The sequence below is a fragment of the Callithrix jacchus genome, chromosome 9 (assembly GCF_049354715.1).
Source record: "Callithrix jacchus isolate 240 chromosome 9, calJac240_pri, whole genome shotgun sequence".
Classification (NCBI taxonomy): Eukaryota; Metazoa; Chordata; class Mammalia; order Primates; family Cebidae; genus Callithrix; species Callithrix jacchus.
In genome coordinates, this window is record NC_133510.1 from 129,373,468 (window position 1) to 129,396,837 (window position 23,370).

Below are 23,370 nucleotides of genomic sequence, written 5' to 3' on the forward strand. Positions count from 1 at the left end.
ATTTTCAGATTTTAAGATGTCTGTGCCACTTGGACTCTCAGAAAAATTACCTCCCAAATGCTACTTGGAGAAGGCTTCAGTACCACCCTGAGAAGGCAGCCGGCTACAACCTTGGTTGTACTTTCAGCTGTAGAAAGAGCATGAGGTTTGCAACTCACACCTGCTTTCATTTTAATAGACGAGTCCATCTGTAGGCAGAGATCATTAAGGAAGTTATTAAAGGAAAATAAACTGTCCACCAATGGCTGCTGATGCCCAGTTGTTCAGATTGTTGAGGTGGTATAGAGATGATGCACACTGACTCAGTTTACCCACATTTGGGTCCATGGACCTGCAAGTATATGAGCATAAAGCACTGCACTCATGACATCTCTGAAACTTTTATCTTTTCTCTGGGGCTCTGGGCTTTCCTTCTGCTTTTCTTGTTTTGTTTTTTAAGCAGTAACATTTATTTAGGTATTTGCAATTGCCAATACTTTGCTGAGTGTGTTATCTGTATTATCGGTGTTGCCGAACTTAGTGGGTTAGGAACTATTATTTCCCCCATAGGGAGAAGCACACAACCTAGAGGGAAAGCTGCTTGCCTGAGATCCTGGTGTCAACAGATGACAGAGATAGACCTCAAACCCAAGTCCTGTGACCCACCCTTGCCTGCAAAGTCTCTTCTTGGATACCCCCCTGTTTTCTTTATTTTTTTCTTTTTCTATTCTTTCCTTTTTTTTTTTCTTATAGCAGGGTTTCATGCTGTTATCCGGGCTGCAGTGCAGTGGCAGAATCATGACTCACTGCAGCCTTGACCTCCTTGGGCTCAGGTAGTTCTCCCATGTCAGCCTCCCAAGTAGCTGAGGCTGCAGGCACATGCCACTTTCTGGCTAATTTATGTATTTTTGTGTAGAGATGGGGTTTCACCATGCTGTTCGGGCTGGTCTCAAACTCCTGGGCTCAAGTGATGACCCACCTTGGCCTCCCAAAGTGCTGGGATCACAGGCATGAACCACTGCACCCAACCCTCCTTGTTTTGTTTAGGTGCTGACATCTTTACCTGATGGACTACCTTAGCAAAAAATGTCTCTCTTCTCTCAGGGGTCCCATCCCCCTCTCTCGGCCCTCCTTAATCTCAAGCCTACAACTCTGGCATGTAGGAAGGAAGCAGCACACCCTCTCTGGTGACTGCAACAGAGGCCTGAGCCCTATCCACACCCTCCCTGCAGGATTGGATATTGATTGGCAAAGCCAGCCCTCGATATCAAAGCAAAAGCCTCTTTCATTTACTTGCATTTGTGGTTGGGAGCATTTCTTGAAAAGAGGTGGAAAATTGGTGATGGGAAAGCATAAGTAAGGCTGGATGCCCTGCTCTGGGCTCCCCCATCCCTCTTCTGGGGCCCTGTGGTTTGGATCATTGCCCTTTCCCAGATGCCACATCATTTGTCCTCCCTGATAGCTGCTGTCCTGACACACCAGCCCTGGGATGATACATAAGGTACAGCTCAGATGCTGCTTTTCAGACAGAATTACGGAAACGGGAACCATCATTTTGGTGAATATTCTCTAAGCTCACTGGGGCCTCTTCCAGAAAAATAAATCTGACCTCTGAGCTCTGCCCCAGGTAGCAGCTGGCAGGACCACTAAGGTGGGAGGCTGGTTGGGGTCATAATTGTGATGTGTGGACTCAGAGAAGGGACGGAATGAGGTGGGATGGATGCCTGACAGCAGATTCTGCAGATTTCTCTTAGAGAAACAGCCCCTGTATTTCAGCATGTACAAACTAGCGATGCAATGTGTTCTGGTTTTTCTCCTTGCCCTTTCCTGTTCTTGGGGATTATGGCATCGATCCCAGGCTTAGGATCTGAGTGAAAGTCATTTTAGGGCAACAGTTGGTAACCTGAGAATCAATATCCCATCTGCTCATTGCTTGTCATTTAGTTTGTGCTGCCTTAAAATTAATTATAATGAACATAATTGTCATAAAATTATATATCTACGCATTATGAAAAAGACTCTAAAAGTCACCTGAAAATATATCGTTTAAAGGTAGTAGACTTTTGTTTTCGTTAATTACATCCCCATTTTTTTTTTACACACACACTAACTGAAGTCAATTTAACCTTTTGAAATTTTGCTAAAAATAGATAATTGGCTAATATTCCTCTTCCACATCCATAGGGAAATTCTGCGTCTTCACTCTGTATTTCCATGGACACTAGGGAATTAAATTTCATTTTGTTTGTTCATTTATTTCACTAATGCTCCTTGGGTGTCTAGTGTGAGCCAAGTCCTTTCCAGGACCTGGGGTAGAAGGAGAGCAGGTAGTGATGTCTCTGAGTCTTTCATTGCAGTGGAGATTATTTCTCAGTCCAATTCTGTATCCTAGTGGACTCTTGGGTTCTTTTACTTCTAACTTCTACCACTGTTTTCTGATCCATGATGCTGACATGGAACATGGCCGATGTTCCTTGATCTCTGTGCCAATTATAAGTTTATTGCCTCTCAGCTCTAAAGTCACCCTTTTTGCTTGGTCTTTGAAAATGGATCTGGGCCCCTTAATTTTAATCAGGGCTGAATTTTTAAAACTTTGTTTCCCATACTTAGTAATTATTATTATTATTTTATGTTCTTTTCTTCATTAACTTATAACGTGCTGTCATATTTGCTAGTTTTTTTTCTGAAAGCAACTTATTTTACCATTAGTATAGATTTACGAAACCCATATTGCACATTGAAAGCCATTAGTTGTTCCCACCTCCAAAAGAAGCTGTAGATAGTGGATTTCAAGTCACTACCAAGATTTCTACGTCATAATGGCCAAAAGAGCAAACCAAGACCATCACAGTAAACACAGAAACCTCACATTTCAGGGAGGTTTGCTTAAAAATATCAAGACCTGGGATACCTAGAAAACTGTAGTTAGGGTTTGAGTCATTTCTTGTACAGGCTTGATTTATAATTATTTCTGCCACAATGCTTAATGGCCCCAAACAGTAATAGAAGCCCTAGTGAGTTCTTGATTCAGCTCGTTTTTTCCCAAGATTTCATCCATTTTCTCCTCCATTATTTGTTCTACAGTAATTGTCAGGAAAATATTTTTTCTGCATGCATGAGCATAGCATTGGAATCTCATTACAGATTTTTTTCCTTCAGTGTTTTTACTGAAATATTGTTTTGTCTGCATATAACCTACATGTAATTTGTCTACATTCCCTGGATGGGAATTCATTCAAAATTCATGTTTTTTGTTGCTGTCCTTATTTCTTGATTTGCACAGCCTGCAAGTACAGAGTAGAAATTCATGCTAATGTCATTTTTTTAATATTACACCTTGATTTTTAGTTACCAATATTCCATGAATGACTGTGCTGGCATTTGTTTTTATAATAATGTGCAGAAGAGATAGAACCAACTTACTAACATACTTGAGGTATTTCTTCTATTGCATTTTGCATTCACTGATGGTGGTATATATCTTTTAGCTATGTTATTTTATAATTTCTCAGCACTAGGTGGTTATTATTTCCAATCCAGAATTGTTTTCTTATATATAATCTACAGCACATTGTATTAACATGAGCAGAATTATGTATTTTCCCTATAAAACCATTTTAAAATTCATTTCCCATGCATATATGATAGATAGTAGTTAGATTCTCTGCCATAAATATTTTCTTAAAGAAACAAGGGTGTGTTTTATGCTCGGTCATGCTCTTACAGATTAGAAAATATACTACTTCTTGGTTCTTCTGTAGGGGATACTAAATGAATGAAAGGAAACGAGCATTTTCTAAGCACAGCACTTTCTTAAGCTCTTTTAGTTGATCCTCAAATAGAACTGCCAGATAAAATATAAAATGCTTATTAAAATTGAATTTCATGTAAGCAAGGGATAATCTTTTTAGTATATCACAAATATTTCATGGTATATACCTGTATTAAATATTTTTGTTGTTTTTCTGAAATTCAGAATAAAGCAAATGTCCAGTATTTGTATTTGCTACCTTGAGCAAAACTATCTTTGAACAACTCTGTAAGATTCCAGCCTGAATGACTTTCTTCGACTCCAGTATCTAAAGAAGAAAAATTTGGGGGAGAGTGTGGAAAACTTGAAATAGCTTCTGAAATAGAGATGGAGAAACTTAAAATTTAAAATTAGGTTATTGATGATTTTTCCTATTATGTCTGAAAATATAGCAAAAGGAAGGCTATCTTTATATTATATCACATTATTTACTGATAAATTAGAACCATAGCGTGTCCATGTTAGAAGCAGTCTGGGTAGTCATCCTACCCAACAACTTTGTTTTATAGATGAAAAGAACATATCCAAGATCTAGTTAACAGCAGAGCTTAGACTGCTAGTGAGACCTCTTAGCTATCTCCAGTAAAGGTTATTTGAACCACTCTGGTGTATTTAAAAATATGATTTATGTAAAGTGTGCAAGATATTTGTAGTTGACACACGAATAAGAGAAAGCGACATGAGCTGAGGCTATGCAGGGTTTTGAGCCAAGGGGAGGAAGGCAGGATGGGATGGGAGAGGCTCATTGATGATCAATTTATGCACTTTTTTCTGGCTTCTAGATCCTGCTGGAAAATTTACATGCTCTTCATTCATTCTCCTGTATTTCCTAAGGCCAATAAAAGGGGAGATCCCTGAGGACATGCCTCTCTTTAATAACTGCTTTCCTTCTAAAGATAAACCAATGTTGTATCTGCCCCCGTCAGCCTTTGGGACATCATTTTGATAAATCTTCCTCTATTTCACATTAACAGAAAATGTCACTTCTTCCTTCCTAATCTCCAATGCAAACCTAACATTTTAGCCCTACGTTTCTCATGCTTGCACAATCCAGCTTTTAAATTCTGCTCAATTCCAATTTAAGAGTAGGCATTGTGCTAGACATTTATAGCCCAAGATCTGTAAGCAAATATAATGCTGTGGACTAAGAAAGCTAACATTTAAAGAACAGAAAGAATGTTTTTTTTTTTTTTTGAAAAAAAAATGTGAATCACTATTACTGCATTTATTAATTCTCTGAATACAAGCTTTTGTAAATCGTCTTGGTGTTAGATCCCACTAAAGAATAATTCCTCATATTGCACATCAGCTCACTCCAGGCTGAAATAATATCTGTAATGCAAGGGTGATTATGGTCGCACACTGGGCACAAAGTGTCTCTTTAGCAGTGCAGAATGGAATATAGAAAAAGCACACCCAAAGCACTGAGGGCTTTCTGAATTGATGGAATTTTAAAAAATAAATTAAAACTAAGATGGAGATTGGTGACCTAGAGTCTGAGTCATGCATTTGTGAAAATAATTGGAGATCTCAAACTTATTTCCCAGCACATCAGCTGCTATTGTTATTAGAAGTATCTCTTCTCCTGAATCTTAAGAGAGGGCTACAGTATCCAGGGATACTTAGGCCTGATTATCAGTGTTTCTGTTACAAAACTCTACCCTTAAAAAAATAAAATAAAAGAGCTGTAGATATAAAAAATGCTTTCTGACTAGGCATTGGTTTTAGTCTATTGAATTAAAAGTCAAAATCCAAGACATGCTCTAAAGAAACAATATGTATCATAAAGTAGAAGAGGTGTTATTGGATTGTCTTTCCAGAGTAGAAATGCAGAGAAATTTTATTCTATTGAAAGCATTTCAAATTTTCTTTTCTAGCTATTTTGAAATTTAGAATAAATTATACTTTTATGCGTGTAGCAAAACATATACAGATGTACAATTATCATATATCAATAAAAAGTAAAAAAACTTTTAGAAATAAAAAAATGTACAATTCTTGTCACTACTACCTGGTTTTAGGAGCAGACATCACGCTTCTAAGGAGAGCACCATTCATATGCTTCTCTCAAATGTTCTCTTGGGACATGGTAGCTCATGCCTGTAATTCCAGCACTTTGGAAGGCCGAGGAGGGCAGATCATGTAAAGTCGGGAGTGTGAGACCAGCCTGGCCAATGTAGTGAAACCCCATCTCTACTAAAAATAGAAAAATTAGCTGGACGCAGCAGTGAGCACCTTTAATCACAGCTACTTGGGAGGCTGAGGCAGGAGAATCGCTTGAACCCAGGACGCAGATATTGCGGTGAGCTGAGATTACACCACTCCACTCCAGCCTGGGCAAAAGGGCGAAACTTGGCATCAAAAACAAACAAATAAATAAATAAATAAAAGTTTTCTTAAGTCTTTGTTAGAAGATGATGAAAATGCTTGGCTTGTGAGAATGTAACCAAATTTCCACTTAAAATAAGGCAGTGGCCAAAATGGGAGTAAGATTTCTGTGTAGTTTTTAGAAGCTGACATTTTAAAAATACATTTTAAAAAACAAAACCAAAATTTGTCAAATAATCTGTAAGAATTTGAGAGGAAACAAAAAATTGACCATTTGGGGAATCCTTTGATTGTTACTTTTAGCATTTGTTTGTATCAGGAAAATCAGGGTGGGGTGGAGGTGACTCTGGGTGTAGGATGTCCAGGGCCCTGAAGCACATAGAAGTTCTGCCGTCCAGTCAGGGGCCCCATCTTCATGCCACACCCAAGATGAAGCACATGAGGCCTTCAGAAATCCAAGACAGACTAATGGTGTTCTAGATAGAGTTATCTCAGCCTCAGTGACACCGAGAAGGGTGTGATCTCTTCTAAAACATAGCAGAATAATGAAAAATAGATAGTTCACTCTTGGTGCAAGCAAGAAAGTTTGCTTCCCTTTACCTCAGGTCAAGGATTCAGAGTTAGAAATTCAGAACATGCAAAAGGATTCAAAGAAACTTCTTTACTTTGACAGGTGAATATAGCAAGAAGAGAATTGACAACAACTTAGAGGCTAATCATGAAGCACTTGGTTTTGTTGTTCTACTAATTGGCTTTTCAATCTGTCCTCAGATGTCAACATTGGTTTATCATGTCGTATTCCTCCTGACACAACTCCTTCCCCTGGAGGGATGAGTCCATTAGTTATGCACCGACTATCAGAAACTTTTGCATTGCTGGAATTGAAGAACAAGCTTTTCACTTGTGTCAGGTGATGAAGACAAAGTCTTGATTTTTTTTTTTCAGAAATAGAAGAAAACAATTCTGAGATATAGTGAGAGTCTGAGAAAAAGAAATCCAATATCTAAGCAAAGAGAGGGATGCAGCTGGGGAATTGCTGTGAAAGAACACCTGGATTTTAATTAAGCACCATTACCCAAAATTGCCAACACTACTATTTTGTGGAAAGTAGTTGAGTTACATGTATATGTATATATACATATACATATAATATTTTTATATTTTTTCTAAAACAAAACTATATATATATAATATATTTATATTTTTCTAAAACAAAACTATATATATATAGCTTTCTTGGCAGGGCATGGTAGCTCATGCCTGTAATTCCAGCACTTTGGAATATGTATATATATATATATATATATATATATATATATATATATATATATATATAGTTTTGTTTTAGAAGAAAATAGATTTACAGAAAAATTTCAAAAAATCATAGGGAGAGTTTCCACATACTTCTCTTGGCTGTGACACTTTCTCAGACTTCCCTTTTCCATGATAACCTTTACAGTTTTGAAGAGCACTGGCTATATATTTTGTGGAATTTCCCTCAATTGGGTTTTGTCCAATTTTTTAAATAATTAAATGAGGGTTATGTGTTGGGAAGAAAGACCACAGAAGTAAAGTGCTATTCTTAAAATTGCATCATTGACGTCATGCCGAGGGTGCAAATAACCATGAGTTATCCCTGTTGAGACTAACCGTGGTCTTCTGCTGAGGCAGTGTCTTGCAAGCTTCTCCACTGTAAAGCTGTCTTTTCCCTGTCTTTCCGTACTCTACTCTTGGGAATGAAGCTGCTCTATACAGCCCAGCCTTGACAAGAGTGCTGATGGTTATGCTCCCAGTCTTTGAGGGCAGAATTCACCCATAAACTATTTGGAATCCTTCTGACTGGGAAATGGTTTTTATTCTCACCATTTACTCATTGCATCATGTTTTATATTGGTATGGGCACGTGGATATTTACATTGTGGGCTACAATAAAAGGCACTTTATTTTGTTGCTCAAATTGTCCCAACTCTAGCCATTGACATTTCTTTTAGTTAGTTCCTGTGTTGCTTCAATATCACCACACTTTACATTGTTCTCTAAATTTTTGAACACTTTCTTTCATGCCCTGCTTGAGGCCCCAAGCTCATTTTATGTATCTCCTTACCTGGTCCTGTAATCAGACATTTCCCCAAGAAATCATTGTTCATTTTATGGGAGAATGACATTAGAAAGCGAACATTGGGCACTAGGTGTGTTCCTTGTTGTTAATATCATTGTTTCTAGGCCTCTGGACTGACAGAGCATGTAAATCTATATGTGTATACTAACCTGTGCATATATGCATATACATAAATATTTTAGATTTATTTGTATTTGTATTAAGATAAGCATGAATATATGCTGATGTCTCCAACTCTAATCCATTACTACGCAAATCACTCTATTCTCTTTCCCTTCATTTTCTGTCACCGCTCATGCCAACATTGAGAAACCTGCATCTCGGCATCTTCCATTTGCTTATTTCTTCAATTTACACCCTATACAGTGTGATTATAATTTTAAACCAGCACCTCATACAGAAGATACATTTATTAACTAAGGTATACTATGTATGGATAGTTTCTTTTGCCTATAGACTCACAGATTCCACTAATTTTCAACTTCCACCCCATTCAATGAGGTGGTTTCATGCATTTTTAATACAGTTCTTTCCCCACGTTCTGCATTTCTTCTTCGGTTTCTCCAAATCTTTACATGATTTTTAGCATTTTTATACATGAACATTAATTCTTTGTGCTGTTGAGTTCTGCAGATTTTGACAAATGCATGGTGTTACATAGACATGATTACAATATCATGCAGAATAACTTTGTGGCCATAAAATATTGTCTGTGCTTCAACCATCTCCTTCTTTTTCAAACTCTAGCAACCACTGACATTTTTTTTTTTTTGAGATGGAGTTTCGCTCTTGTTACCCAGGCTGGAGTGCAATGGCACGATCTCGGCTCACCGCAACCTCCGCCTCCTGGGTTCAGGCAATTCTCCTACCTCAGCCTCCTGAGTAGCTGGGATTACAGGCATGCGCTACCGTGCCCAGCTAATTTTTTTGTGTTTTTAGTAGAGACGGGGTTTCACCTTGTTGACCAGGATGGTCTCGATCTCTTGACCTCGTGATCCACCCGCCTCGGCCCCCCAAAGTGCTGGGATTACAGCCGTGAGCCACTGCGCCCGGCCCACCACTGACATTTTTAACTGTCATTATAGTTTTGTCTTTTCCAGAATGTCATATAAATGGAATAATAGAGTTTGTAGTCTATTTTAGACTGGATTCTTTCACTTAGCAATATACATTTTAGATCCACCCCCGTGTTTCAAGATGTTCCATATGTCTGATATCTCATGTGTTCTCTCTGCGGATAATATTCTGCTGCACAGTATGGGTGTACAGCAGCTTATTTCCATTCACCTACTGTATGGTTCCTCCTAGTTTTTTAGCAATTAGGAATAATCATCTAAAAACACTTACATGTTCCTACTAGTTATCAGCAATTATGAATAATCATCTAAAAACACTCACTTTTCCATAGACATAAAACTTCAAACGAGTTGATATTTGCTTGTTTTTATGTGTCAATACCTAGGAATTTGCTGGTTTTTGTATGTTCATGATACATCTTGCTTTGTAAGAAACTGTCGAATTTTCTTCCAAATGGCTGTACTGTTTTGCATTTCCACTGGTAATTAACAAGAGCTTCCTGCCGCTTTGTATCTTTTTCAGGAATTGCTCTGTGTATTGGTTCCTCAGAACTACTATAATGCAGTACTACAGACTGCATGGCTTAGAACAGCAGCGATTTACCTGCTGAGAGTTCTGGGGGCCAGGTGTTTGACCTGGAGATGTCAGCAGAACCATGCTCCTTCTGAAGGCATTAGAGAGAACCTACGCCATGCTTCTCTCCCAGTTGCAGGTAGCTTCGGGCATCCCTTTGCTTGCAGATGCGTGACTCCAGTTCTGGCTCCATCATACGCTTCCTGGTCATTGGCATGTCTTCCTTAATGAAGCATCCGTTTAGATTGCTTGACCATGTTTTCACTAGTTTTTGCCTTTTTGGGGGGTGGGGGGTGGGGAAAGGAATGAATTAATGGCATTCACAGCAACCTGCATGGAATGAGAGACTATTATTCTAAATGAAGTAACTCAGGAATGGAAAGCCAGACTCTTATGTTCTCACTCATAAGTGGGAGCTAAGCTATGAGGATGCAAAGGCATAAGAATGATTCAATGGATTTTGGGGACTCAGGGGAAAGGATGGGAAGGGGGTGAGGGATAAAAGATGACAAACGGGTTCAGTACATACTGCTCAGGTGATGAGTGTATCAAAATCTCACAGATCACCACTAAAGAACTTACTCATGTAACCAAATACCACTTGTTCCCCAAAAACCTATGGAAATAAAACATTTTAAAAATATTTAAATGCCCCACATATATATATTCAATGAGGATTTTCTAATATTTTGCATCCCAGTCTGTGACTTGTCTTTTTATTTTCTAAACAGTGTCGTGTGCAGAAGTTTCTAGTCTTAGTGATGTCTAACTAATTATTTTTTGTCTTTCATAGCTTGTGATTTTGGTGTTGTAACTATGAACTCAAAGCAACCTAGATTTTCTTCTATGTTACCAGTCTCTACAAAAAATTAAAAATGTGTATTTAATATTAAGGTTTACAATAATTTTGAGCTGATATTTATTAAAAGTGTAAGGTCTGTGTCTGGATTTATCTTTTGCGTATTTATGTCCAGTTATTCCAGCATCATGTGTTGGAAACACTATCCTTCTCAATAGAACTGCATCTTTATTTTAGTCACAGATCAATGCACTACGTTTATGTGGGTCTATTTCTGGGCTTTCCTTTCTGTTCCATTATCTATTTCTCTATTATTATTATTATTTTTTGCTAATACTACTTGATTACTTCAGCTATATAAATCTTGAAGTCAGGTTGTGTTAGTTCTCTGACTGTTCTTTTTCAATATTGTATTGACTATTGTATTGAGGTTTTTTTTTTTTTTCTTTTCATATTAACTTTAGAAAGAATTGGGCTGGGTGTGTTGGCTCATGCCTGTAATCCCAGCACTTTGGGAGGCAAGGCAGGTGGATCACGAGGTCAGGAGATGGAGACCATCCTGGCTAACATGGTGAAACCCTGTCTCTACTACAAATACAAAAAAAAAAAAAAAAATAGCCAAATATGTTGGCACATGCCTGTAGTCCCAGCTACTCAGGAGACTGAGGCATCAAAATCCTTTGAACCCAGGGGGCAGAGGTTCCAGTGAGCTGAGATTGTGCCACTGAACTCCAGTCTGGGTGACAGAGCAAGACTCCATCTCAAAAAAGGAGAGAAAGAAAGAAAAAAAGAAAGAAAGGAGAAAGAAAGAAAAAAGGAAAGAAAGAAGAAAGAAAGAAAAAGAAAGAAAGAAAAAATTTGTCAATATCCACAAAAAAGCTTAATATTATTTTGACTGAAATTGAAAGGAATCTGTAGATCAAATTCAGAACTACATTTTAACCATATTTTCTTTCTATCCATGAACACAGATAATATCTTCATTTAGTTAATTCTTTAGTTTCTTTCATCTGAGCTTTATAGTTTTCTCATATTAATCCTTTACTTATTACATTAGATTTACACCTAAATATTTCATTTCTTGGTGCTAGTGTCAATAATAGGTTTTTCACTTCAAAATCCAAGTTTTCATCACTGGTACCTAGAACTGCAGCGGAAATAACCTATGAGCTTTGTATCCTGCAGCTTCATTATAATCGCTGTAAATTCCAAGAGTGTTTTGTTGTGGATTCTTTGGGATTTTTCTTTATAGACAACAATGTCACCTTTGGGAGAATATACAGTTTTAAAATCTTATTTTTTCCTCCAAATCTTTACACCTTTAAAAACCTTTCATTATCTTATTACCTTAGTCCTTCAAGTACAATGTGGAGTGGATGTGTGAGAAGGGGCATCTTTGTCTTATTCCTGATCTTAGGGGGCTGGCATGGAAGTAATGTCTTTCCCACATCAGGAATGATCCCTGGCAAATTATTTTTCCTTGAAGATAATTTATTTGTTGTGGAGAACTCCCTGGAAATATGTCGCAATGATTATTCTTCCTTACCTGCTGCCAGGGCCATTAGAAGATTTTTTCTCTGACTTTCACCATAAGAATCTAGAGGGATTCCTGGAAGTAAAATTTATGAAAGGATGCATCCAGCCCCACATAGTGCACCCCAGTCTCTGACTCACACAATCCACGCTCAACCACCAGAATTGCCGCTTAATTCTTCATCCTGGTTAATGGCACCTAGAGTCTTCTGCTCAAGGTAAGCAGATCTCAGCTGTGGCTCTCTTCATTCACCTCCCTCTCCAGACTTTAGGGTGGAGGTCACCTTGAAACCTCAGATCTCATGGGTTAGAGAAAAGTTACTGGTACTAACTTCATTCACCTTTTACTTTTTGTAAGAATGGAGTAAAGACTTCGAGGTTCTTTACATGTCACAGCTGAAACTAGAAGTTTATATATTGTTTTGAATGCTGATAGCAATATACTAACTCAGTTTCGTGACCCACTAATAGGTCTTGACCCACAACATAAAAGTAGAAAAAGTCTCAAGAAACTTCCCTGCTTTTGCCTCCTGCACAGAGGTCTCTACCTCACAGTCTGAGTCCTTTATTGATTGAGAAAAAGAATGATCAAGATTGGGATAGTACACGCTTTGCAGTTAAGATTCTACCTGCCTGGAGCTGTCATCCTGTGGTTATAAATTCGATTGCTCAAATATCATTATTTGAGATAGATATATCTTTTAAAACCATAGTCAGTATATTTCGAACCTCTCACAAAACAATCAAATTTGAGGTCTCAACTGGCTAAAGGAAAGAAAAGTTGCAAATCATTAACCATCTTCCTTGTAGAGTCAAGAACATCAGCCTATTCAAAATCCTCCTTGGGATTTCAGGGGTTTTGGATTTTACAATCCTTTGCATTTTAGTCTATTTATAAACATAGACTTCAACTGCTCTTTCGAGAGCTGAATCTCAGAAAATGTGGTGCCAGCAGACTCCATTAAGCTTACTAGATGGAAAGTCAGCTGCAATAAAGTAAGAACTATTTATTGATTTATTTTTAAGTTGTAAAAGCAAGAAATATTCATTGTCAAAAATGTTTAATAGGGTGTCCAAGAAAGCAAATATACTCTGCCCATCCTAGCACTGTTAACACTTTGTGATCATTTTTTTTGGTGACTTTTTCTGTGCATGTCTATTTCCGAAGTGGATTTATATTATATGGTGAACAACATGAAACACAATTTGGGCTGATATAAATTTAACTCTTATGTTCCCCGTTGAGAAAGGGGGGAGAGAGAAACATTTCCTATGAGAAGTGATTCTATTCTTTCTTCCACTCAATGAGTGCCTCAGAGTGTGATGAGGGTTGAGGTGTGAATCTCATGTTCCTTCACGTGGCATGAATTCCTGAAAGCCTCTCAGAGTGTGAGCTGTCCGTGACATTAAGCACTTTCCCGTGTGCTGAAGGAAATGAAAACACTTGACCATATGCAACTTCCATTTTTCACCTTGTAAACTTTTGAAGGGAGGATATTCAACTTCCATCACATTTTGCTTAGTTCTGTTTCACTTTCCTGGAGAGAACTTCTTCCCCATTTATGCTGAGGATAGTAAGGGCCACTTCGCATCTTTTTCTCCTTGCATCCCTCATCCCTGCCCTTGGAAAGAGTGACTGACATGACAGGAAAGCTTGGGATCAGGAACCAAGCATGTTTAGTGCAGACATGCATCACCTTCTTTTCAGAGTCATGGTCTTCTCCCCGGCTCTATGGGGAAGAGTATGGTCATGGCCTGTGCCTGACAGGAGAGGCCAGAGTTCTGATGGGAGGTCCACTTAGGATACCTGACTGGATGCATAGGTCAGGCACAGCCTCTGTTAGAATCCTACCATTAATAAGTCAGATAGACTTGTCTTTATCTCCTTGGTTCCTGCGTCGATCTCCCTATGGTAGGTGGTGTCTACCACCCATAAGGATTGCTAGTTATCTTCTATTTGCCTTCAAGATCAATTTTCTACCCTCTTCAACCTGCTTGTACAGAGAAGGTGCCCTGTGTGGATGGTATCATGGACTTCCTTATCCTCTGGCTTCCCGATGGGTTTGGCCCAAGAGAGACATCTCGAGGAGATTGGTGATTAAGAAGATCAAGGTTGGATGTCACTTTCCCTAGTTCTCTCCCTTTAGGTCTCTGGAGATATTCTGTGTCTTCTTACCAAATGTCATGACTTCTTTCAAACAGCCCTCCTTTCCTGGTTGTAGAAAGTTTTCTACAACCCCCTTTCCTGGTTCTATAAACCATTCCCTTCCTTTTCTCTTGAGGAACAGGAGATATTTCCTTTCCATTCTCACTAGCCCCTGATCTGCTATACTTATTGCACTATATTAAATACTTATTCTGCCTTTAAAATGATCTCTTTGTCTTCAAGTTACCCAATTCGATCATGCATTTGTTTCCTCCTGGGAACCTCCCTGGTAAGACCTTAGAGGAAGGTTATTTTATACCCCTCGTGTGTTTCTGTAATATGGGAGTAGTCCAAGCCTCCAGCCAGCACAAGCCCCAGCCCTGGCATGGAATAGGCCTGGCTGATGGTAGCTCTGGGGTGTCTACATGAAGACCCCAGTTATGCCCCTACTTACCCTTTTTATCTCATTTTGAAGTGCCCTTTTGTTTGCTTTTCATTAGTTACAAAATCTCAAGCAGCCTAAGCTTCTTCCCAGTGCCCAAACTAACCTACCTTCCTCCAAGTATGATTTCAAACTCTATTTCCAGCCAACTTGCCATTATACATGGTTGTTGGCAAGTCCGACACATCATTTTCTTGCAACGTGGGATTCTTTACTGAGCAGGTTAGCACGTGGCAGCTTGTTTTTCTCAGAGCAAGTGAGTGAGAGAGCAGATCTCCAATGATCAAGTCTTGGGATGACTGCAGCCCTGAGCAACAACTTGATTGCAGCCTTGTTGAAGATCTTGAACCAAGGCAACCAGTTAATTGATACAATAACAAATGGTTGTTTTCTTAAACCACGATGATGTTAGGTAATTTTTCATAAATCAATAAAAAAATTAATACGTTAGTCCCTGGAAGTGAGATTCCAACCACAAAGAGTAGAAGAATCTGAGTGTTGCTTGGAATGGAGCAGCTGGCAGAGGCCGAGACAATTTTGAGGAGTGTGTAAGCGAAGGCTTAGGTTGCCGTGAATCGACCATTGCAGTCCTGTGGTTCTGGGCTCTGGGAGTTTAGAAGTAAGTGTAAAACATGTTATTAGAAAGAGGAACAGGAGAATTTTTGTTAGGTTGTGGCAGAAACTTAGCAAAACTGACACCAGCAACAATGTGTGTCAGGTTCAGCCCATAGACCCTGACCCAGTGACAGATGATCAAATGCACTCAAACACACATATCCAGTGAAAGAGTGAGCTAGGGGTCAGTCCCACTCACAGACACTGAAGAAGGTGATCTAAAGAGTCAGCATCCATGGCCCTTACCAGCTGGCATTGTGGGGATTTATTCAATATAGATTTAATGACAGAGGCTTTGAGTCAACACACTTGTGGATAATGAACATGGTCACCGAGAGAGAAGCAGTCCTATGAATGATTAAAGGCCAGGTTCCAAGGCCTAAAGCAAACACCATTTGTGGGTAACAACACTGTTGACACCCGGAGTAGACAGCAGTCATGCGCCTGTGGATGTTCAAAGGTCAGTCTTAGGATCACATGCTATCTAAACAAGCTCTTTAGATAATCTCCCTTACATTCCTTTCTGCCTAATTGCCTCTGGGTAAGAACCACTGCCTTTGGCTCATTCCTTCCCAAGGCTTTTGCAAAAACCTCCCGGCCTTCCATGAGGGTTTGCATCCTTTTCTCTATGATTTTTCTCTTATAATTTCTCCCACCACCCTGAAAACTCCCACAAACGTGGAAAGTAGAAAATGTGCCTAGTCAACTTGGTGATCTAGCTAAGGGGATTCCAAAGCAAAATGTTGAAGGTGCTGCTTCCTGTAAAATGTGTGAAGAAAGAGACAAAATGAGGGAAGAACTTCAAAGAATAATAGCCAGAACTCAGTGATTTTGAGAATTCTTAATCTCTTCTGATTGCAAACATTAATTCTAATTGTTAAAATTAAGCAATCATTCTCAAGCAAAGAAGGAATTGAAAGCACTTTCAGGAAAATATTTTCTTGAGATGAAACTGAGGGTTTCACTATAAGAACATCTGAGAAGACCCAAGTTCATAGGTGGTCCATTAGAGCATTACTTCATCGCACAAAAGGCCCTTTGGAAAGATCTGGAGTCTGCCTATTTCACAAGTGAGCTTCTGTAAAATTTATGAGATTATATTCTATATAAAAGACTTTCATGATGGTAGCTTTTATTCAATGGAGTGAACACCAGTATGGTTCACAGGGGTTCCACAAGAGTTTGAGAAAATCATATTAGCAGAAATACTGCCATTTCGAACATTGAATAAAGTACAGCATTTTTATCCCCAAAATTCACAAACCCATGCTTTCTTTCATGATTTATCCATTCTGGGGTTGGAGCTGGGAGCCGCAGAGAATTGTTCTCAGGTCTTGGGCCCCAGTAGAGAAACTCCCAATATACCTCTGCTTGTATTTCAGAGTTGTTATGGAAGAGTTCCTCTCCTGTGGATCTCAATTTCCTTCCTTTTAAGCAAGAGTGTTAGCAATGATTATTCTATACTTGTTTAAGCTTTGTACATTAGGTGCTTTTTTAGTTAAAAAAGCCTTAAAAGTTGAGAGAAACTACACCCAAATAGCTTTATTTAAGGAATCACCTGTAGGGAGCCATGCATCATCATCTAAGAGAGGTGATGAGATTCTGGGCTTTGAGGTGATGTGGTAATGACATAATGAGATGAGATCTTTGGGGTTCTACATTGTGAAACAAGGTATAAGTAATGAAGTAGCCAAGGTCTAAGCATCACATGAGAGGAGGAGATTTAACATCTGTCATGCCAACTGAAAAATGTAAGAGTTTGTAAGTGTGATTTTTGTGTGTTGCATTTCCATTTTAGGGACGTGAGGAGCAAAACTATAATCATGCTTGAAAGTTGTTATGCCAATTTTGGTTGTGGTTAACATTATTACCGGTTTCAATAACGATGCTAATCCACCTGCTTCATTTCCCACCATCTGTTTAGGCCACCTGACCTCCCAGAAATCCCACACTTGATAACCCAGGATTATCACTATCCTAAGATACTGACACACATTTTGAATTGTTTTCATTAGTTAGAATTCTCATTCAATAAAAATTACTTAACCCAGTTTGCAATAATTACAAACTAGGATGTTGATTTACTGTATAACCAGAGGGTTTGCTAAAAATTGAGTAAGATTTTATAAAAAGCGTTTGACCTACTTGAGTAAACAGACTTTAATATCAATTAGTGATTGCTTTTAATTAGGAAAGCATCTCTATATTCACCAAAGTCAGCATGATCTTCTCAGAACGTCTGTTATGTCTAGGTACCAAGCTTTTTTTTAAAGCATTGTCTTAGAACAGAGGATATTTGAACAGCACTATCAACTTTTATACAAACTTGCATGTATCCTTTTGACACTGAACTTTAAAACAACCACAGCAAGTGACATCATTATTGCTTGTGAGTGAGTGAAGTCTAGCCCAAGAATGCGGAAGTAACAATGTAGGTGTGACAATTTCTACCCAGTTTCCTACAGAATTTCCACTTTGGTAAGAAAGCAACGTTGTGTTTTTTTTTTTTTTTTAACGGAGTCTTGCTCTGTAGCCCAAGGTGGAGTCCAATGGTGCAATCTCGGCTTACTCACCGCAGCCTCTGCCTTCCAGGTTCAAGTGATTCTCCTGCCTCAGCCTCCTGAGTAGCTGGGACTACAGGTGCATGCCACCACGCCCAGCTAATTTTTATAATTTTAGTAGAAACAGGGTTTTACTATATTTTTCAGGGTTTTCTCAAACTCCTGACCTCAGGTGATCTGCCCGCTTCAGCCTCCCAAGGTGCTGGGATTACAGGTGTGAGTCACCATGTCCAGGTTTTTTTTTTTGACAGTCTTTTTCTTTGTTTCTCAGGCTGAAGTGCAGTGGTTTGAGTGAGCTCACGGCAAACTTAACTGCCTTGGCTCAAAAGATCCTGCCTCAGTCTCTCAAGTAGCTGGGACTACAGGCACACAACACACTATGACTGGCTAAGTTTTAAATTCTCTTTTGGTAGAGACAAGGGCTCACTGTATTGACCGGGGTGGTCTTGAACTCTTGGCCCCAAGTGATTCTCCTGCCTTGGCCTTCCAAAGTGCTGGGAATATAGGCACATGTCACCACACTCAGCTATTTATTTTTATTTTTGTAGATTCAGGGTCTCGCTATGTTGCCTAGGTGGGTCTCAAACTCCTGGGTTTCACTGATACACCTCAGCCTCCCAAAATGCTGGGATTATAACCATGAGCCATCTTGCCTGAAAAAGTTTTCTCTGCACATCCCCAAACCTCCAAAGGTGTCTAAACTCTTCAGTCCTCTGTTGACTGCACTTGCCTCTGTCTGAGGCTGCTGGTGAGAAAACATCCACAGGTAACAGGACTGTGGGGCAGGGGACCCTCTCAAGGATAGCTCAGCATTGAGTAGCTTATATGCTGCCACTGAGTTAGGGGCAACTTCTACCCATGGAGCCCTCCCGGCCTCTTCATCGCTTTCCTTCCTATTCTTAGTCTTCCCTCATCCTTGTAACTCCCTGTTCCTCAAGTTCTCCTATTTCCTAGTCTTTGGGATCAAAAAAGCCACTCCATCAACAGGCATCTGGAATTTTCTGTCTCAAATAGATGAATTTTTTGAGTATTCATTTCCTCTTGTCTGTGTGGTGTGGGGTGGGAAAGACGCCTACTGGGATACACGTCAGAGACAGAACAAAAAGGAAATATTCCTAAAAATACACAGATTCCTACTTTAAGACTTAAACCTGGCTCAGGTCCTAGAACCTCATCTGGTTGTGACAGCTGTGCTCCATGTTGTCAGCTGTCATCTAGAGAAGGTTAGTGTCCTCCTCAGCTTGATTGTACCTTATCCAGGCCCACCTGACTCTAAGGTGTTTTCCTCTCACCTGGACCTTGCTTAACCCAGGTGGCCCAACCACAGAGGCCCCTTCCCTCCCTTTTTAGAGAACATTTACTTTAGAAAACATGCAATTGATCATTCTGTTTCTGTTCCTTTGAGATGTAAATGTTTTATCAATTCTCCTGCCAGTTTTATAACCCATAAATATCTTTCTCAAGGACCTGGGAATGATTGATTTGAAATATGATCCTCCAGGAAGATAAAGTCCCAGCTCCCAGTATCTGTGGGAGGAAAGGATTCTGGCTTGGGTAGGAGTCTTGCTTTAAGCTGTAAGGCAGCCGTCAATCACGTGGTCAATGTGTACCTGTAGGCCTCCTAGACCTACCTCTCTCTGGGCTACTATTTCGACCGCGATGATGTAGCTCTGGAAAGCGTGAACCACTTCTTCCGCGAATTGGCCGAGGGGAAGCGCGAGGGCTACGAGCGTCTCCTAAAGATGCAAAACCAGTGTGACAGTCATGCTCTCTTTCAGGACATCAAGAAGCCGGCTCAAGATGAGTGGGATAAAACCCTGGACGCCATGGAAGCCGCCATGACCCTGGAGAAAAATCCGAACCAGGCCCTTTTGGATCTTCATGCCCTAGGTTCTGCCCGCACGGACCCCCATCTCTGTGACTTCCTGGAGAGTCACTTCCTAAATGAGGAAGTGAAAATCATCAAGAAGATGGGTGACCACCTTCTGCAGGCTGGCCGACCCACAGGCTGGGCTGGGCAAGTATCTCTTTGAAAGTCCCACTCTCAAGCACGACTACTGAGCCCGGCCACTTAGGAAGGGCCTTTGCAAAGTAACAGCGCTTCTGCCTAATCCTCTCCCTCCAGCCACTAGGCAGCTTTCTAACTACCCTTACAAGCCTTGGACCAAATAGAAATAAAGCTATTTGAAGCAAAAAAAGAAAAAACTCCTTCCTGTTACAAAGACACGAGAAAGTTTGCTCTTTTTTTTTTTTAATTTTTATTTTTTTGGTATAATCAAAGAGCAAGCACAAGTAACCTGTGTTTCCCCCCTTACTCTCACATTTAAAAATCCTTACAGCGTTTGTTTCAGCTGAGTTGAGCCCAGGCTAAGGTGTGGCCCTTCTCTCCTATTGCACGAGTCAAACATTAAACGAGTCTGCTTAATTTTGCCTAGTGCAAATTGCTTTGTGGATTGTAAGCAACAGAAAGTGGCTCTGGCCTCTGACAATAGGAGTGTGTTCAGGAAGATGTGTAGGCACCAGCGTGTGGTGACATGGTGGGATAGCAGGGCTGGGGATGGTAGGGACCAACCAAGCTCCAGAGATAAAGACAAAGCAAGCAGAAAACGGGGACTATTTTGTCCAGTTTATCATTACAGAGACCGTGTGAACCAATTCTGTTGTCACTACCTCTGCTGCAATGAAAAATGACCGCTGAGTGACCACTCTGGCCTTGAGTCATGTGGGGTTAATCAGTTATTTCATAATCCTTTTTGTGTTTCCACCCCAAATTTTGCATTCTCTGTTTATATTAAATTATGATATTTAATAAATATCATAAATTAAGTGCAAAACAAACCAATCTCAACAAAGTACTATGATCCTGTTGGAACGGAGTGCATTAAATGTGGTTTTGTGAAAGAAAAACAAGAGTTTACCGGCCGGGCACGTAAACTCATGGCTCATGCCTGTAATCCCAGCACTTTGGGAGGCTGAGACGGGTGGGTCACGAGGTCAAGAGATCCAGACCATCCTGGCCGACATGGTGAAACCCTGTCTCTACTATACTTGGGAGGCTGAGGCGGAAGAATCGCTTGAACCCAGGAGGCAGAGGTTGCAGTGAGCCAAGATTGCGCCACTGCACTCCAGCCTGGCGACAGAGCAAGACTCCATCTCAAAAAATGAAAAAGAAAAGAGTTTGCCAAAGAGTGCTGTTTTTGGATAAACTGAGTTTGAGTCCCATATTTTTTAGAAGAGCACACAGGGAGGCGGACTAGTGATGTGGTTTGAAATGTGGCTTCTGTAGCCAAATTGCCTGAGTTTGAATTTCATGTCTTCCAATTACTATTTTCATAAATCTTAACTCCTTCATGTCCGTATTCTCTCACCTTTAAAAGGGAATAATAAAAATCATAACCTCCTAGGGATGCTGTGAGGATTAAGTGGACTTAATACATTCAAAGACAGATCAGAAGATGGGCCGCCTGAGTGTTAGCTCTTTCTGTAATGTGTGAAAACTGAATAAAGGAAATGACTATGTGATGAATTAATTCCATTTGTAATAGAAGCTGAGCATTAGCATGCTAATGTCGGCACTAAATGGTTGGCTTGACGATCTTGAGCCCAGAGTGGAGTGTGGTGGGTAAACCCTCCAGGCTGCAGATTTTCTGCCAAAACCAGACCTTCATGTAGTTAGTGGTCAGGAGGGGACTAGGCTAAATGACAAGAATAGGCATTTGGATATCAATCAGAAAAGTTACACAGAAAAACTAACACAGCGCAAAAGCTGCCAGGGAAGCTGGGCTAAAGGCTGACGCAGGAGAATCACTTGAACCCAGGAGGTGGAGGATGCAGTGAGCTGTGATTGTGCCATTACTCTCCAGCCTGGGCAACACGAGTGAAACTCAGTCTCAAATAAGAAAAAGAATTCCCTGTGGGTAGCTTGACAGAGGACAACTTCAGTGTAGATCTCAGCCTGTTCTGGGCGCTCTTGTGCACTGTGCTGTAGAAGTGATCAATCAATGCTTCTCCTCCTTTTGCACAAAGTAGAAAAGTCTGGCAGGCAAGACCTCACACAGAAGAATGTCCTAGCAGGGAGAGGCAACACAGATTATCGAGATGCTGGTACCTGGTATGAGGGAGGGTCATGGGTTCTAGACACTTCCTAGCATCAATGAGTCTAGTGAAGGAGTTAGAGATGTGGGCTCTGAAGGTAGAATGCCTGCATTTGAATTCCACATCCACCACAAACCAGCAGTGTTTGTGGCACTGCACATTACAGAACCTGCTTTCTTGTCTGTGAAATAGGTATACTAAGAATGCATACCCATAACTGTTTGTAAAGATTTTTTGTCAGAAGAGTTTGAACCAGAGCAACTCCATCCTGAGTGAAGGCTAAGAAAACAAGTCTTGGACTTGCTGGGCTGCATTCCTAGGAAGTTAGGTATTTAGGTATTCCTACCCTCTATATGTATATGGTTAAGGGAACAGATTGATAACATTTACTAAACAGACTCAGACTTGAGAGTCCTGATATCCCGATATCTTGAGAACAGAAACATTCCTAAGTTTGCTTTAAAAATAATAATATCGATTCTTGCAAAATATAGTAATTGAGAAAATTAATCCTTTATCATAACCCCTTGTAGCAAAGCACATCTCCCTATGATCTTTTTAATCCTGTGTGTAAACAAGCGTTGTTCCTGGGGGGGCGCATTCTTCCTCTTCTCAGAATGTCCTGCTCTGTCCGTGGAGTAGCTATTCTTTCACCACTTTGCTTTCTTAATAAACTTGCTTTTGCTTTGCACCGCGGACTCACCCTGAATTCTTATGCGAGATCCAAGAACCATCTCTTGGCATCTGGATCCGGACCACTTTCCTATAACATGATGACTTAACCCAAGTGTTACCTTTAGGATAATGCCCGACTCAGAACAAGTGTCATTGGAAATAGATGCTTGGTGCTGCCAAGAAAAATTAGCACCGAGACAAAGGATCTTTCAGCAACGCAATTTTTACTTCCTGGACTGCAGGAAGGGTGCCCTCAGTAGCCATCTTGCCACAAGAGTATAATGTACAAACAAAAACACACAGATTTATCCCTTACACATTTGGGGTTATCCTTACTGCTGTGTCTGATCTCCGTTGACTGGAGCCAGACCTCACAATCTAAACTAAAACCCAATTGGCTAGCAACTTAAAACTTTTCTAAAGAGGTAAAAGCAATGGAGAGCTGGGACGTGCCTGTGAGCACATCCAGCACAGATATCTTGGTGAAAGTACAAGGACACAGAATGTACTACATGCCTGCAAGCATGGCATGTCTAACAGCTACATAGGATAGGGCTTAACAGAGTTCTTAGCACACTTATTTTTAAAAAAGAAAGGAAACTTTAAAAAGGAAATTT

The 23,370-nt window shown here is 40.0% G+C and overlaps 1 protein-coding gene and 1 pseudogene across 1 annotated transcript in view; both read left to right on the forward strand.

Annotated features, from left to right (window-relative positions):
- Nucleotides 1-12,318: 12,318 nt before the first annotated feature.
- LOC100393553 (ferritin light chain pseudogene) lies at nt 12,319-20,188 on the forward strand (annotated as a pseudogene).
- Nucleotides 20,189-22,081: 1,893 nt separating this feature from the next.
- The window catches only part of LOC128928723 (uncharacterized), a 59,836-nt gene continuing 58,547 nt past the window's right edge, over nt 22,082-23,370 (forward strand). The window contains exon 1 of the mRNA XM_078338169.1: nt 22,082-22,094. Coding sequence (XP_078194295.1) covers nt 22,082-22,094 — 13 coding nt within the window. The remainder of the gene's footprint in view (nt 22,095-23,370) is intronic.